At 40.6% G+C, this 13,555-nt stretch overlaps 1 protein-coding gene across 2 annotated transcripts in view; it reads right to left on the bottom strand.

Annotated features, from left to right (window-relative positions):
* Window positions 1–4,573, bottom strand: part of LOC118975412 (nuclear body protein SP140-like protein) — a 77,827-nt gene extending 73,254 nt beyond the window's left edge. Inside the window, exon 1 of one of the 2 annotated variants that reach the window (XM_037029337.1) lies at window positions 4,398–4,573. In XM_037029337.1, coding sequence (XP_036885232.1) covers window positions 4,398–4,429 — 32 coding nt within the window. In that variant the 5' untranslated portion in view covers window positions 4,430–4,573. The remainder of the gene's footprint in view (window positions 1–4,397) is intronic. The other variant, XM_037029338.1, reaches the window with a different exon arrangement.
* Between the last annotated feature and the right edge of the window lie 8,982 nt (window positions 4,574–13,555).

The following is a 13,555-nucleotide window of genomic DNA, read 5'->3' as shown; positions in this document are numbered from 1 at the left end:
GGAAAAAGTACAAAAATTATATTATGCAAAATCTTTGATGTAGATGAAACAGTGGTGATATTGGAAAGCACAGGATCAAAAATAGAATCCAGCAAGAGACCCAAGGAAGACAAAGTGCCATTAAAGTTGTTAAAGTCACAGAGAGAAAAGTTATGGTATGTAAACATGAACCATAACAGCACCAACAAAAAATGCTCATATTGATGTGATAGAAAAATTCAAAACACAAATAATGGAATAAATGCTTTATAAATATAAAAAATGCTTTTACTTCCAGGTTTAGACTTTTTCAACCAGCAAAAATTATTGTACAGGCTCTGGAGAAATTAGTTAGAAAGATACATTACATAATCTTGTATGCTGAAAACAAGGAACTACAATTTATTTTTAATATTTTGAAATGTATGCCAACACATCATTATCTGTATTACAAAAGAAGTCCCAGAAAGTGTTAATTGGTAAAAGATCAACTTGCTGCATGTGAAAATAATAGCAACACCCCAAAACTGTATGATGGAAAACAAAAAGCCCTTTACTGGGAAGAGGAGAAATGGATCTTGCAGTTAGAGGTTGTTTTAGAGAAAAAAAATACAGGAAGACAGTGGAATGAGATTGAGTAAAGACTGTTACATATCCGGAAACCTCTTATGAAATTTATTGCAACAATAAACAAAAGCAGTGAAAGTATATAGCTATATTCATAAATTAGTTTTTAAAATTTGGAGACTCTACGCTGCTATTTTTAGAGAAACTACATGAAATAGTTTAAAGGTGACACAATACAAACTCTCAAAAAACAGGAAATAGTACAGCAAACATTGAAGTGATGAGACCATTCAATGATGCCTATTATTACCACAGTTTACTCACATGTATGTTTTAGCTAATGCAATAGGATAAGAAAAAATTCATTGGTGTAAATATTTTTAGAAGACACAATATAATATAATATATGATAACATATAGAAAATGATAAGAGACATAAATAAATCCACTAAGAACTAGAAAAAGAATTTGCCAAGAGGCATGAATTTTTTAAAAGGTACATAAAATGAACAGATTTTATTTGCAACAACATATGTTCAAAAGAAAGAAAATATTACTTCAAACACAATAGTAAATACACATTCATATATTTATAAACATCTGAAAGTTATAAACTATGTGAAAGAAACTATAGTATCTTATTGAAGAAAATTATTAAGCTCTAAATAAATGGGGATGTGGAAGGGGCTTTCAGGTAGAAAAACATCAATTTTAAAGTGTCAATCCTGAAATTATTGTAAAAGTGTAGTGCATCTGCAGTTTGTAATCCTATTGAAAGTGGATGAGGTAATTTAAGAATATACATGAAAGAAAAAATATCTGAGTCAAGCAAAGTAAGTAGAAGAAGACTTAATTGGTTTAATGTTAAAAATTCAGTGAGATAGTAAAAGAATGTAGAACTATATTTTAAGTTCACAGATCTAAGTGTTATTATATCTGATATATAAAGACTCCACCCTATTGACAAAATATGACATATAATGCCAAGGAAAATGCATCTGAACAGTCACTTAGAGAAAATAAAAAATATCCAATAAACATATGAATACATACATACTAAAATATCAATGAGAAACCATTTCTCACCCACTAGATTGGCAAACACAATTTCACAAGTGACAATGCAGCTTGGGAGAAGATTCAGAGAAGCAGACATTCATTGCTGGTATGAGCATAAATTGCAAAAGCTGGCACTGTGTAAAAGAGAAAACGAGATCACTTTTTGAGAAATCTTTGTGACTTTAGGTTATAGAAGAAAAAAAGATAGCTATGAAATCAAAAGTTTGATCCATAAAGAAAAACACTGATAAATTAGTAAAAAATATGAAATATTTTCTGCCTCAAAAGACAACATTCAAAATATGGAAAAAAACTAGTCCCAGAGCAGAGAATGAGAACCTAGCCTTGGTCAAGGACAAGGAGTTCTGCTGGGAGCAAGGAAGACAGGTGAGCTTGTAAGGGTCAGGCAGGACTGGAGTGAGGGGTCCCAACACCCAGTCAGATTCCCCCTCAGGATACGCAGAAGTTTTTCAGGCCAAAAAGCTAAAGAAATCATGCCAAATGTCCCTGAAAAGCAGAGTGGAATTACCTACCCAAAGGCTCAACATTTAGAGCTGGCTGTGACCATTATGATGAGGTCCAGGAAACAGAGAGAGAGCAGAAAGCTGGGAAGTCACTTCCTCCTAGGAAAGCAGAGCTCAGCTCTGGCCACAGCTGGAGACTGATTACCTGGACTTCACACAGACAGAGGGCTACAGCTAGGAGATGAAGAAACTCACAGACTCAGTATTTCAAAAAATTAGTAGTAAGAAAACCCCACAAGAACTACTAAAAATGAAATAGTTGTCATAGAAGAAAATTTGAAACAACTATTATGAACAGGAAGTAAAAAGCCAATTTATTAGGGACAAATAAAGCTGTGAGAGCTAAAGGTGCATGCATGGAGGAAGAGTGTTATCCCCAAATTAAAAAAAATACATTTTGTGAATATTAGAGAAGAAACTTTCCCTGAAGTAAAGGTGGAATTGAATCTGTCATCTCATGAACACAAGAACTCCAGTTAAAGACAGTGTGCGTGGAGTTCACGAGTAACTTTCAGCATTGCTTTTATTTATTTGTGATAAACAGGGTGCACCTATCTTATAAAATCAATGCTATAAGTTCCTACTGTAAATTTGAAAGCTTTAACGGCAATAGAAGTTGCTATAAAAAAGTTAAAGACAAGGGAGCATTATTAGAAGTTGGGAGTATGTCACAAACCCTCCCTTGTCATTAAAGGAAGGACAATCAACTTACTACTTTGGCCAAAAATAAACCAACAATTCATAGAAGAGGCAATTTCAGGCCAATAAACTTGAAAACCTGTTCAAACTCCCACCCAATCGAGAATGCCAATTAACAGGCTGCATCCCTTTATTCAGCTCCTTTGTGAAGTCTGTGTGTGAAGAGAGGGCTCCTCAGCCAGCGGAGGGAGAATGCAGTGGTTCAGCCACGAGGAAGGCAGTTTGGTAGCATCTATGAACAAGTGAACATCAGTACCCTTTGCCTGAACAATTCTACCTTTTGATGTATGACATAAGACAGATATTTGTTTATATGCAAAAACATAAAGAAATATGTAATTGTTATTATCACAGTTTGTTGGTAACAGTGAACGACTAAAAGCACCTCAATGGATTAAATGGAACATAATTTACCAACTATGGAAAACAATGCCATGCAGCAGTATGCACCTTTTAATTAGAATGAGGTAGATCCTTATGTTGATTAACGTAAAAAAACCCTAATAATTTTAATGTTAGAATTTTAAAAATGTAAAATCTAGAATGGTATAGACAATACAATCTCACTGAAAGAACAAGACTGAAATTATGCATTTAGGAAAACAAGGCGTGTTTTCCTAACATGAAAAAATGTTAAGAATTCCTAACATGTTTTCCTAACAAGTGATGTTTTCATTTACATGAAAACATGCTTTACGTGCTTTCATGTAAATGTATAGAAAAGACATAAAAGGCTGTGCCAAAAACACTCAGCAGGCCCAAGAATGGAAGCCGCAGGGGGTGAATGGTGAATGGGACTGCTTCCCTCTGTATACATCCCTGTCATTTGAAACTTCATGACAAAGAAAGTAGAATGTATTTCTTTTGGATTCAAAAAACAAACAATTAAACTCATTAAGTAATGTAATTTAGGACTCATTACTAAACAGAAAGTTTGGGTTTCTAGCCTTCTCCTTGTCAGAGGTAAAACCCCCCCAGAGCAGAAAATCAAAGTACAAATGAAACGCCAGTCTGCACTGGTCTTTGGCATCTTGGTCCTTCCTTGTTCTTTGACTTCCTCATCAGGGCCCCGGAGGAAGAGCCAGACCCCCAGTCAGAGACTGGGATAGGCCCAGTACTGACCTGTACCCAGGTCAGGTAGGAGACCAAGGCACCCAAAGACAGATGTTTAGCCTGAATTTTATATTTTCTGAAGTACCCCCTTTGAAACAACCTAGGTTAAGGTGGAGGGGCCAGAAGAAAATGAGAGAGTTCAGAGGTCATGAGAAAATAACAAATCCCTTTCTCAAAGTCAGAAAGAAAGGCTGAGTCCAGAGGGGCCATCAGCAGAGCAGTAGGTGTAACACAAGTGTCTTCAGGGCTGTGGCTGCTGTGCTCACACTAGCAGCTGTCCCTGTGCGGTTTAAAGATCCAATTTCCTTATTGTATATTCCTGCATTTCATTACACTGAGTGTGAGTGTACGTGTTAAGCAGGGCTAACGTCAAGGTTTAGTTGAGTGTCTAATGACAGACAGTCAAGCAGCAGCACAGCCAGAGAGGAAGTTAAATAAAGGAAGGCAGAGACTGACCTGGTCCTGAGGTTGCTGCCCGTACTGGCCATCGTCCTGCCCTGGGCCCTGCCAGAACTCTGATCCCTCTGGTGTCCCCTGCCTCCTTTCAGCCTGGTTTCAGCCTGGTTTCAGCCTGGTTTCAGCCGACCAAGCCCTGAGCAAGAAGTCTGTAATGGACTCACCCAGAAAGGGCTCCTCCCAAGCAGGGAAAATAGAAGTGAAAGTAACTTTCCAAGTGTTTTCAGGCACAGTTCCCTCCTCCTGCAGTCCCACAGTGGTTCTCAGCCATCAGGACTTGTGGCAGCAGGGATGGAGGACAAGGAGGGACACTCAGGGCCTGGAGGGCCAGCGTGGGGGACCTCCAGCAATGAGCAGGACCAGCCCTCAGCAGTCCCCTTTTTGGAGGAAAGATACAAAAAAATGAGCAAACCCCACTGTACTCATGGCCCAGATTTTCTGAGAGGGTGTAGAGGAACAGAGTTAGGTGTCTGTGTTCAGACACAGGGCTGGAGAAGCACCATTCTTAGGTTGAAGGTTTCCATGTTTGTTCCCTGAGTCTGACTCCCTCTGGGTGGGACTACGAGTCCTAGTTTAATGAAATTTAAGATACAGAGAAAGGTTCTCCCACCCTCCACATATGTTCTTTATTTCCCCGAAAGGAGTGAATATTAATCTGGACAGATTCCATACACTGATGAGGATGTTTCTTTCCCAGAGTACACTGTGTCCTGGTTTCTGCACACATAGAGGGTGGTGTCTCTCTCTCCAGCCCCATCACCCACCGTTTGGGGGTAGAAATTAGTAAGCTGAGCCTCTGGTGGGCACAGCTGTCCTTTGCTCCTGGCCTCCGTGGTTTGTGAGACCCAGACATGGTCTGAGACAGACAACAACAGCTTTTTCCAGGGGCCCCCTCCTCTCTCCCATGTCCCCTGGCAGCAGGCCGACTAGGGCACCACTGTACTGAATATTGGCATAAATGTACCCATTTTTCCATTAACCTGCTGAGAGTCACCAAGATCACCACATGAATGAGCAGTGGATAGCAGTTGGGTAAGAAATCAACAAGGGGCAGTCTCCTGGGTAGACATTCCCACACTGGGGATGTCCTGACTCAGGGAAAGTAGAAAATCCTCTGGGGCCAGAGAAAGCTGAGCAGGCAGCCCCTTCTGCCAACAGCAGTGGCTTCTGTGTGATCAAGAGGGCTCTGTGCAGCAAGCAAAAATTTTTAATTCAGAAAATAACATCAGACCCACCTGGATGAGGACCTGGACAAGACCACCTGCAGAAGCAGGTTGAGCCCTAATGGTCCTGCTGGCCTGATGTGAAGGACAGAAGGGAGTGCCTGGGACATCTTCCATGTGGCAAGGAGCAATGAAAATGGGGACCATTCCTGTTTTCTGGGAAGTTTCCCCAGCTATGGTGCCTGGAACCTAGAAAGCAAGAGAGGCAGCTACTGAGGAGGCACAAGGAGCAGAGGACTCAGAAGGGGAACAGGCTTTCTTAGCTTCAGCAGGAGCAGCTTCCAATCAGACTTCAGGAGTGGGCTGAGTCTCCAGCCTGGGAGACCCTGTGGGGACAGAGATGAGGCAGAGAGTCCAGACCTGAGAATTCACCAGCAGGAAGAAGTGGCAGCAGCAGCAACAGCAGCCACTGGGCTGAGGACAGAGACCCAAGGCACCTCTGTGGATGCAGGAATTAAGAGGGTGGCACCTGGAGCTAAATGGGAACACTCAGGCCCTACACCAATGTCCCCTTCCAGAAGGTGGCCTATTAACCAGCAGGTCTTCTGGTTCCCATGGGCACCCTTCTCTCTGGGGAGACTCTCAGGCTGGGAGTTGTGTGAAAGGTGAGTCTGTTCCCTGGTGGGTCTTTCTGGGTTCATCTGGCTGGGGAGGGTTGGACTAGGTGCTCCTCCAACCTCAAACACACAGGGAGAGCAGTCTGTGGTGTGTGGACTGTCTGTGTATTTGTGTGTTCATGGGTTTGTGCAGTTGATTATAGCAACCTGAGGCCTTGTGGATAAGTCCAACTCCAGGGTTCAGGTTTAGGGTTTATATTTGGCACACATCTAAGCCAGGTCCCGTGAGCCACCTTTTACCAGGAAGAAACTGGTATGTTGATCTTCATCTCTCTCATCTTTTTGCCTGTCAGTTGGTTTGGAACTATGTTTGGTGACTTGGGAAAAGTCACCAAAACATAAACACTGAAAAGTATATAAACAAAATTTGAGGTTTCTCTGTGATGTTCTTTTTTTCTGAGATTACCCTCTTCTTCCCCAGAAACTCTGGCTGCCTGTCCTTGCTGACCATGAGGAAAGTGGACTTCCCACCAAACCGTTGACCATGACACGAGCCTATGGCTGCTCTCAGAGCCCAGTGATAGTAAACTGGGGACATCTAGTGTTGGCTCCATGTGAGAATTGACTTCTCTGCAGGATTCTCTTGTCTTTGTTCATTTTTCTGAAGTCTTAAGTGTTGTTCCCTGATTATTTTTTTAAAAGATTTTATTTGTTTTTAGAGAGAGGAGAAGAGAGGGAGAAAGAAGGAGAGAAACATCACTATGTGGTTGCCTCTCATGTGCCCTACTGGAGAACTGGCCCAAAATCCTGGCACATGCCCTGACTGGGAATTGAACAGATGACCCTCTGGTTCACAGGCCAACACTCAGTCCTCTGAGCCACACAGGCCAGGGTTGTTCTCCAATTATTGCCTAGAGTTTCTAGCTGCTTTCTTCAATTGGATGGCTCAGTAGGAACTCACTCCTATAGATCAGAAGCAGAACTCTCATCCTCACTCAGAAGCAGCAGACCACCCTGCACACTCACAGGTCCAGACCTGTTCTGACTTCTGGAGAAGCCCAGTGGGTCCAGTGCCTCTGAGCCCCTGCCCACCATGGAAGAGAGTGTGCAGAGCATCAGAGGCACATATTTGTTAGGAGACCCACAAGCCAGTCTAGATACACTTTGTACTTCTAGATACATGGGAGCAGAAACACATGCCTACTAGGATAACAGCACAGAATATGGCTGGAGAAAAAACAGGGTTTATTCTAAAATTTCAGTTGGAGGTAATACTTTACAAGCCATGTAGAATGATGAGAAATATAAACTGTTGCCAAGAAGACTAAGACTATTTGCTTTTTGTTAGAGAAAGAGATTAAATGATGACATCAAATCTTTTTTTTTTTGCCCTGGCTGGTGCACCTCAGTGGATTGAGCCCTGGACTGTGAACCAGAGTTGCAGTTTGATTCCCAGTCAGGGCACATGCCTGGGTTGCAGGCCAGTTCCCAGCAGGGCACGCATGAAAAGCAACCATACATTGATATTTCTCTCCCTCTCTCTTTCCCTTCTTGTCTAAAGATAAATAAATAAAATCTTTAAAAATTTTTGTTTTAATGGTTTATTTATGGAGTCCCTGAATTCTGACATGACCTTTTTTGAAGACTTGCTGAAAGATCTCCCCATCCACTTTACACAGAGACAATAGGAGAATATTGGGTCTCCTCAACAAATGGCACTTCTCTCCAGCAAAGCAGAGCAGTGTGTGAGCTGATGACCAGAGGAGCCCCTCTGGGAGGTTCGGGTGATGGGTGGTTACCTAAAGCCCTAGGTCCTGGGGAGCTCCAGGTCCTTCCACAACCCCATGCTCCCCAGATAAGACCAGGAGAGCATGTTTGCTGGAAAGATCAGCAAACAGCCCACATCCGAGACTAGGTAAATGGGACAGGCAAGTATGACAGCTTAGTGGCCTTCCTTGTTCTTGGCTATCCAGTGGGGTGGGGTAGACACTCTCCCTTCTAGCATGATGACAAATTAGCCTTTTTCTCTATAGCACAGGGCAACCGAGCCACAGTCAAGCTGTCCCATTGAAAAGGTGCCAGGATCTGTGGTCCCTATGACTGGCCTGGGACTGTCCTATGTCTCCTGTTAGCCAGCATGGCCCACTCTGTGATGATCTTGGTGGTGTCCTCAGTTGGTTGTAGTTCCCATGGCCATCTTTTCACTTTCCGTCTCTTTCAAAGACCCAGATTTCACTGGGTGGACAACACACACACTCTGTGTGCAGGAATGGGGGGGCTATTAATTCAGATTCTGTCCCATCAGCAAGCCTGCCAGCCAGGCTCTCTTTGGGGAATTAAATGCTTGAAAGCAATTTGTTGAGCCATTAAAACAAATCAGTTGGAAATACTTGTTTAGTGAAATATTGGTCTGGAAGTAATTTCTTTCATTTTATCCATTGCCTTTTCATTTTGTTGGTTATTTTGTTCTTGTTGCATGGAAGCTTTCTAGTTTGATGTCTTCCAATTGATTCCTTTTGCTTCTGGTGTTGGTGTTTTTGGTGCCACATGTATAAAATTATTGTCAAGACCAATGTCAAAAAAGGTTTCTGTATGTTTTCTTCCAGCAGTTTTTTAAATTTTCTTTTTTTTATTTAATTATTATTCAAGTACAGTTTTCTGTCTTATATTCCCAGCCCTGCCCACTACCCCAATGCTCCCCACCTCCCTCCCGTTTCCACACCCCACCTTAGTTATTGTCCATGTGTCCTTTATACTTGTTCCTGTGCATCCTTCCCCTTTTCCCCTGTGATTCTCTCCATTCTCCCCTCTGGTCCCTGTCAGCCTATTCTGTATTTCAGTGTCTTTGGTCATATTTTGCTTTCCTGTTTGTTTTGTTGTTTAGCTTCCTGTTAAAGGTGATATCACATGGTATTTGTCTTTCACCACCTGGCTTATTTCACTCAGCATAATGCTTTCCAGTTCTATCCATGATGTTGCAAAGGGTAGGAGCTCCTTCTTTCTTTCTGCTGCATAGAATTCCATTGTGTAAATGTACCATAGTTTTTTGATCCATGCATTTACTGATGGGCCTCTAGGTTCCTTCCAACACTTGGCTATTGTAAATTGTCCTGCGATGAACATTGGGGTGCATAGGTTCTTTTGGTTTGGTGATTCAGGGTTCTTAGGATATACTCCTAACAGTGGAATTGCTGGGTCAAAAGGCACGTTCCTTTTTAGTTTTCTTAGAAAATTCCATACTGTTTTCCATAATGGTTGTACCAGTCTGCAATCCCACCAACAGTGAACTAGGGCCCCCTTTTCCCCACAACCCCTCCAACATTTGTTGTTTGTTTCTTTGTTTATGATAGCCATTCTGTCTGGTGTAAAGTGGTATCTCATTCTGGTTTTAATTTGCATCTCTCTGATAGCTAGCGAAATCGAGCATCTTTTCATGTGTCTCTGGGTCCTCTGTGTGTCCTCCTTGGAGAAGTACCCATTCAAGTCCTTTGCCCATTTTTTAATTGGGTTGCTTGTCTTCTTGGAGTGGAGTCGTGTAAGTTCTTTGTATATTTTGGACATTAAACCTTTATCTGAGGTATCATTGGCAAATATGTTTTCCCAAACAGTTGCTTCTTTTTATCTTAATACTGTTTTCCTTAGCCATGCAGAAGCTTTTAATTTTAATGAGATCCCTTTTGTTTATTGTTTTCTTTATGTCCCTTACTCTAGGGGACATATAAGTAAAAATCTTGCTGCGTGGAATATCTGGGATTTTCCTGCCAATGTTCTCCTCTAGGACATTAATGGTGTCACGGTTCATATTTAAGTCTTTTATCCACCTTGAATTTATTTTGGTTTATGGTGTAAGTCAGTGTTTAACTTTCATTTTTTTTTTGCATGTAGCTGACCAGTTTTCCCCATACCTTTTGTTGAAGAGGCTATTTGTACTCCATTTTATGTTACTGGCCCCTTTGTCGAATATTAATTGACTGTAGAGAGTTGGGTTTATTTCTGGGCTCTCTGTTCTATTCGATTGATCTATGTGCCTGTTTTTATGCCAGTACCAGGCTGTTTTGATTACAGTGGCCTTGTAATACAGTTTGCTATCAGGTATTGTGATCCCATCTTCTTTGTTCTTCTTTCTCAAAATTTCGGCTGCTATTTGGGGTCGTTTATAGTTCCATATAAATTTTTTAAGTATTTGTTCCATGTCTGTGAAGTATGCCATCGGTACTTTAATAGGTATTGCATCGAATCTATAAATTGCTTTTGGTAGTATGGACATTTTGATGATGGTAATTCTTTCAATCCATGAACATGATATATGTTTCCATTTGTTTGTGTCTTCTTTGATTTCTTCCTTCAGTGTTGTGTAGTTTTCTGCACACAGCTCTTTTACCTCCTTGGTTAGGTTTATTCCCAGATATTTTATTTTTGTTTTTGCTATATCGAATGAGATTTTTTCTTGATTTCTGCTTCTGCTGTTTCATTGTTAGTATACAAAAATGCCTTTGATTTCTGGATATTGACTTCATAACCCACTGTTTTGCCAAATTCATTTATTACATTGAGCCATTTTGGGGTAGAGTCTATAGGATTTTCCAGATACGCTATCATGTCATCTGTGAACAATGACAGTTTTGTTTCCTCCTTTCTGATTTGGATGCCTTTTATTTCCTTTTCTTGTCTTATCACTGTCGCTAAAACTTCCAACACTATATTGAATAGAAGTGGTGAAAGTGGACAACCTTGTCTTGTTTCTGATCTTAGTGGAAAAGATTTTAGTTTTTGCCCATTGAGTATGATGTTGGCTGTAGGTCTCTCATATATGATCTTTATTATATGGAAGAATGCTCCCTCTATTCCCACTTTGCTGAGTGCCTTTATCATAAATAGGTGTTGTATCTTATCAAAAGCTTTTTCTGTGTCTATTGATATGATCATGTGGTTTTTGCCTTTGCTTTTGTTTATGTGATGTATTACATTTACTGATTTGTGAATATTGCACCACCCTTGCATTCCTGGGATGAATCCCACTTGGTCATGGTGTGTGATCTTTTTGATGTATTGTTGGATGTGATTTGCCAATATTTTATTGAGGATTTTAGCATCTATGTTCATCAGCAATATTGGCATGAAGTTCTCTTTCCTAGTTGTGTCCCTATCTGATTTTGGAATTAGGATGATGCTGGCTTCACAAAAAGAGTTGGGGAGTTTTCCATCATTTTGGATTTTTTGGAATAGTCTGTGAAGAATGGGAGTTAGCGCTTCCTTAAATGCTTTGTAGAATTCTCCCGTGAAACCATCTGGTCTAGGGCTTTTGTGTGATGGGCGTTTTTTGATTACTACTTCAATTTCATGTGCTGTTATTGGTGTGTTCAGGCTTTCTACTTCTTCTTCATCGAGTTTTGGAAGATTATATTTTTCTAGAAATTTGTCCATTTCACCTAGGTTTTCAAATTTCCTGGCATACAGTTCTCCATAGTAATTTCTGACAATCCCTTTATTTCTGTGGTACAGTTGTAATCTCTCCTCTTTCATTTCTGATTGTGTTTATTTGGGTCCTCTCTCTTCTTTTCTTGATGAGCCTACTTAAAGGCTTGTCTATTTTGTTTATCTTTTCAAAAAAACAACTACTGGATTTATTGATCCTTAGAATTGTGCTTTTAGCCTCTATGTCATTTAATTCTGCTCTGATGTGGATTATTTCCTTCCTTCTACTTACCCTGGGCTGTCTTTGTTGTTATTCCTTGAGTTCTTGTAGGCATAGGGTTAGGTTGTTTGTTTGAAATGTTTCTATCTTCTTTAGGTAAGCCTGTATTGCTATGAACTTCCCTCTCAGGACTGCCTTCACTGTGTCCTATGAGTTTTGGGTTGTTGTGAGTTCATTTTCATTTGTTTCCAGAAACTTTCTGATTTCTTCCCTAATTTTAATCTTGACCCATTTGTTGTTTAGTAGCATACCATTCAGTTTCCATGATTTTGGGTGTTTTTTTTTTCCTTTGGGGGTTGGTTTCCAATTTTAGTCCCTTGTGGTCAGAGAAAATGCTTGGTATGATTTCAATTTTCTTGAATTTGTTCAGGCTCATTTTGCGTCCTATCATTTGGTCTATCTTTGAAAATGTTCCATGTGCATTTGAAAAGAATGTGCATTTAACTTCTTTGGGATGAAGGGCTCTATATATATCAGTTAAGTCCATTTCATCTAGGGTGTTGTTTAATGCTGCAATGTCTTTGTTGATATTTTATTTGGAAGATCTGTCCATTTTTGATAGTGGGGTGTTAAAATCCCCTACTATAATTGTGTTGCTGTCAATATCTTTCTTTAGGTCCTCTAGGATTTTCTTTATATATTTGGGTGCTCCTATGTTGGGTGCATATATATTTACGATGTTAATGTCTTCTTGGTGGGTTCTTCCCTTGAGTATTATGAAGTGACCTTCTGGGTCTCTCTTTATGGCCCTTTTTTTAAAAAAGATTCTTTTTATTTATTTATCTTTAGAGGGGAACGAGAGAGGGAGAGAAACATCAATATATGGTTGCCTTTTGTGCATCCCCTGCTGGGAGTTGGTCTGCAGGGAACTGGACTACAACCCAGGCAGGTGCCCTGACTGGGAATCGAACCGCGATCCTCTGGTTCCCAGGCCTACGCTCAGTCCACTGAGATACACCAGCCAGGGCTATGGCCTTTTTTTTAAAGTCTATTTTCTCTGATATGAGAATTGCTAACCCGGCTTTTTCTTTCTTTACCATTTGTTTGGAAAATTTGTTTCCAGACTTTCAGTTTCAGTCTGTGGTGGTCTTTACACCTAAGGTGGGTCTCTTGTAGGTAGCATATGTGTGGGTCATGCTTTCTTATCCATTCAGCTATTCTATGCCTTTTGATTTGAGCATTTAAGTCCTTTACATTTAAGGCTATTGTTGATAGGTACTTATTCACTGCCAGTTATGTACCTGTGTTCCTCTTCGTCTCTCTCTTTTCCTTCCTTTCCTTAAATCAGCCCTTTTAGTATTTCTTGTAGAGGTGGTTTGGTGGAGGCGTATTCTTTTAGACTTCTTTTGTCTTGGAAGCTCTTTATTTGGCCTATCTTGATTGAGAGCCCTGCTGGATAGAGTAACCTTTGTTGAAGGCCTCTGGTTCTCATTACTTGGAATATTGCTTGCCATTCTCTTCTTGCTTGGAGTGTTTCCATTGAGAAGTCAGCAGCTAACCTTATTGGGGCTCCCTTGTATGTTACTTCCTTTTTCTCCCTTGCTGCCTTTATGATTCTCCCTTTGTCTTGGAATTTTGCCATTTTAATGATGATGTGTCTTGAAGTGGGCCTCTTTGGGTTTCTCTTGATTTGGACTCTCTCAGATTCCTGGATTCTTGTGACTTTTCTCTCATGAAATTAGG

Source organism: Sturnira hondurensis, unplaced genomic scaffold (assembly GCF_014824575.4).
Source record: "Sturnira hondurensis isolate 20B ecotype Veracruz unplaced genomic scaffold, ASM1482457v3 Scaffold0020237, whole genome shotgun sequence".
In the NCBI taxonomy this organism is placed as follows: domain Eukaryota; kingdom Metazoa; phylum Chordata; class Mammalia; order Chiroptera; family Phyllostomidae; genus Sturnira; species Sturnira hondurensis.
Note: the sequence above shows the minus strand (reverse complement) of the source record. Positions and strands in the feature narration are given on the sequence as shown.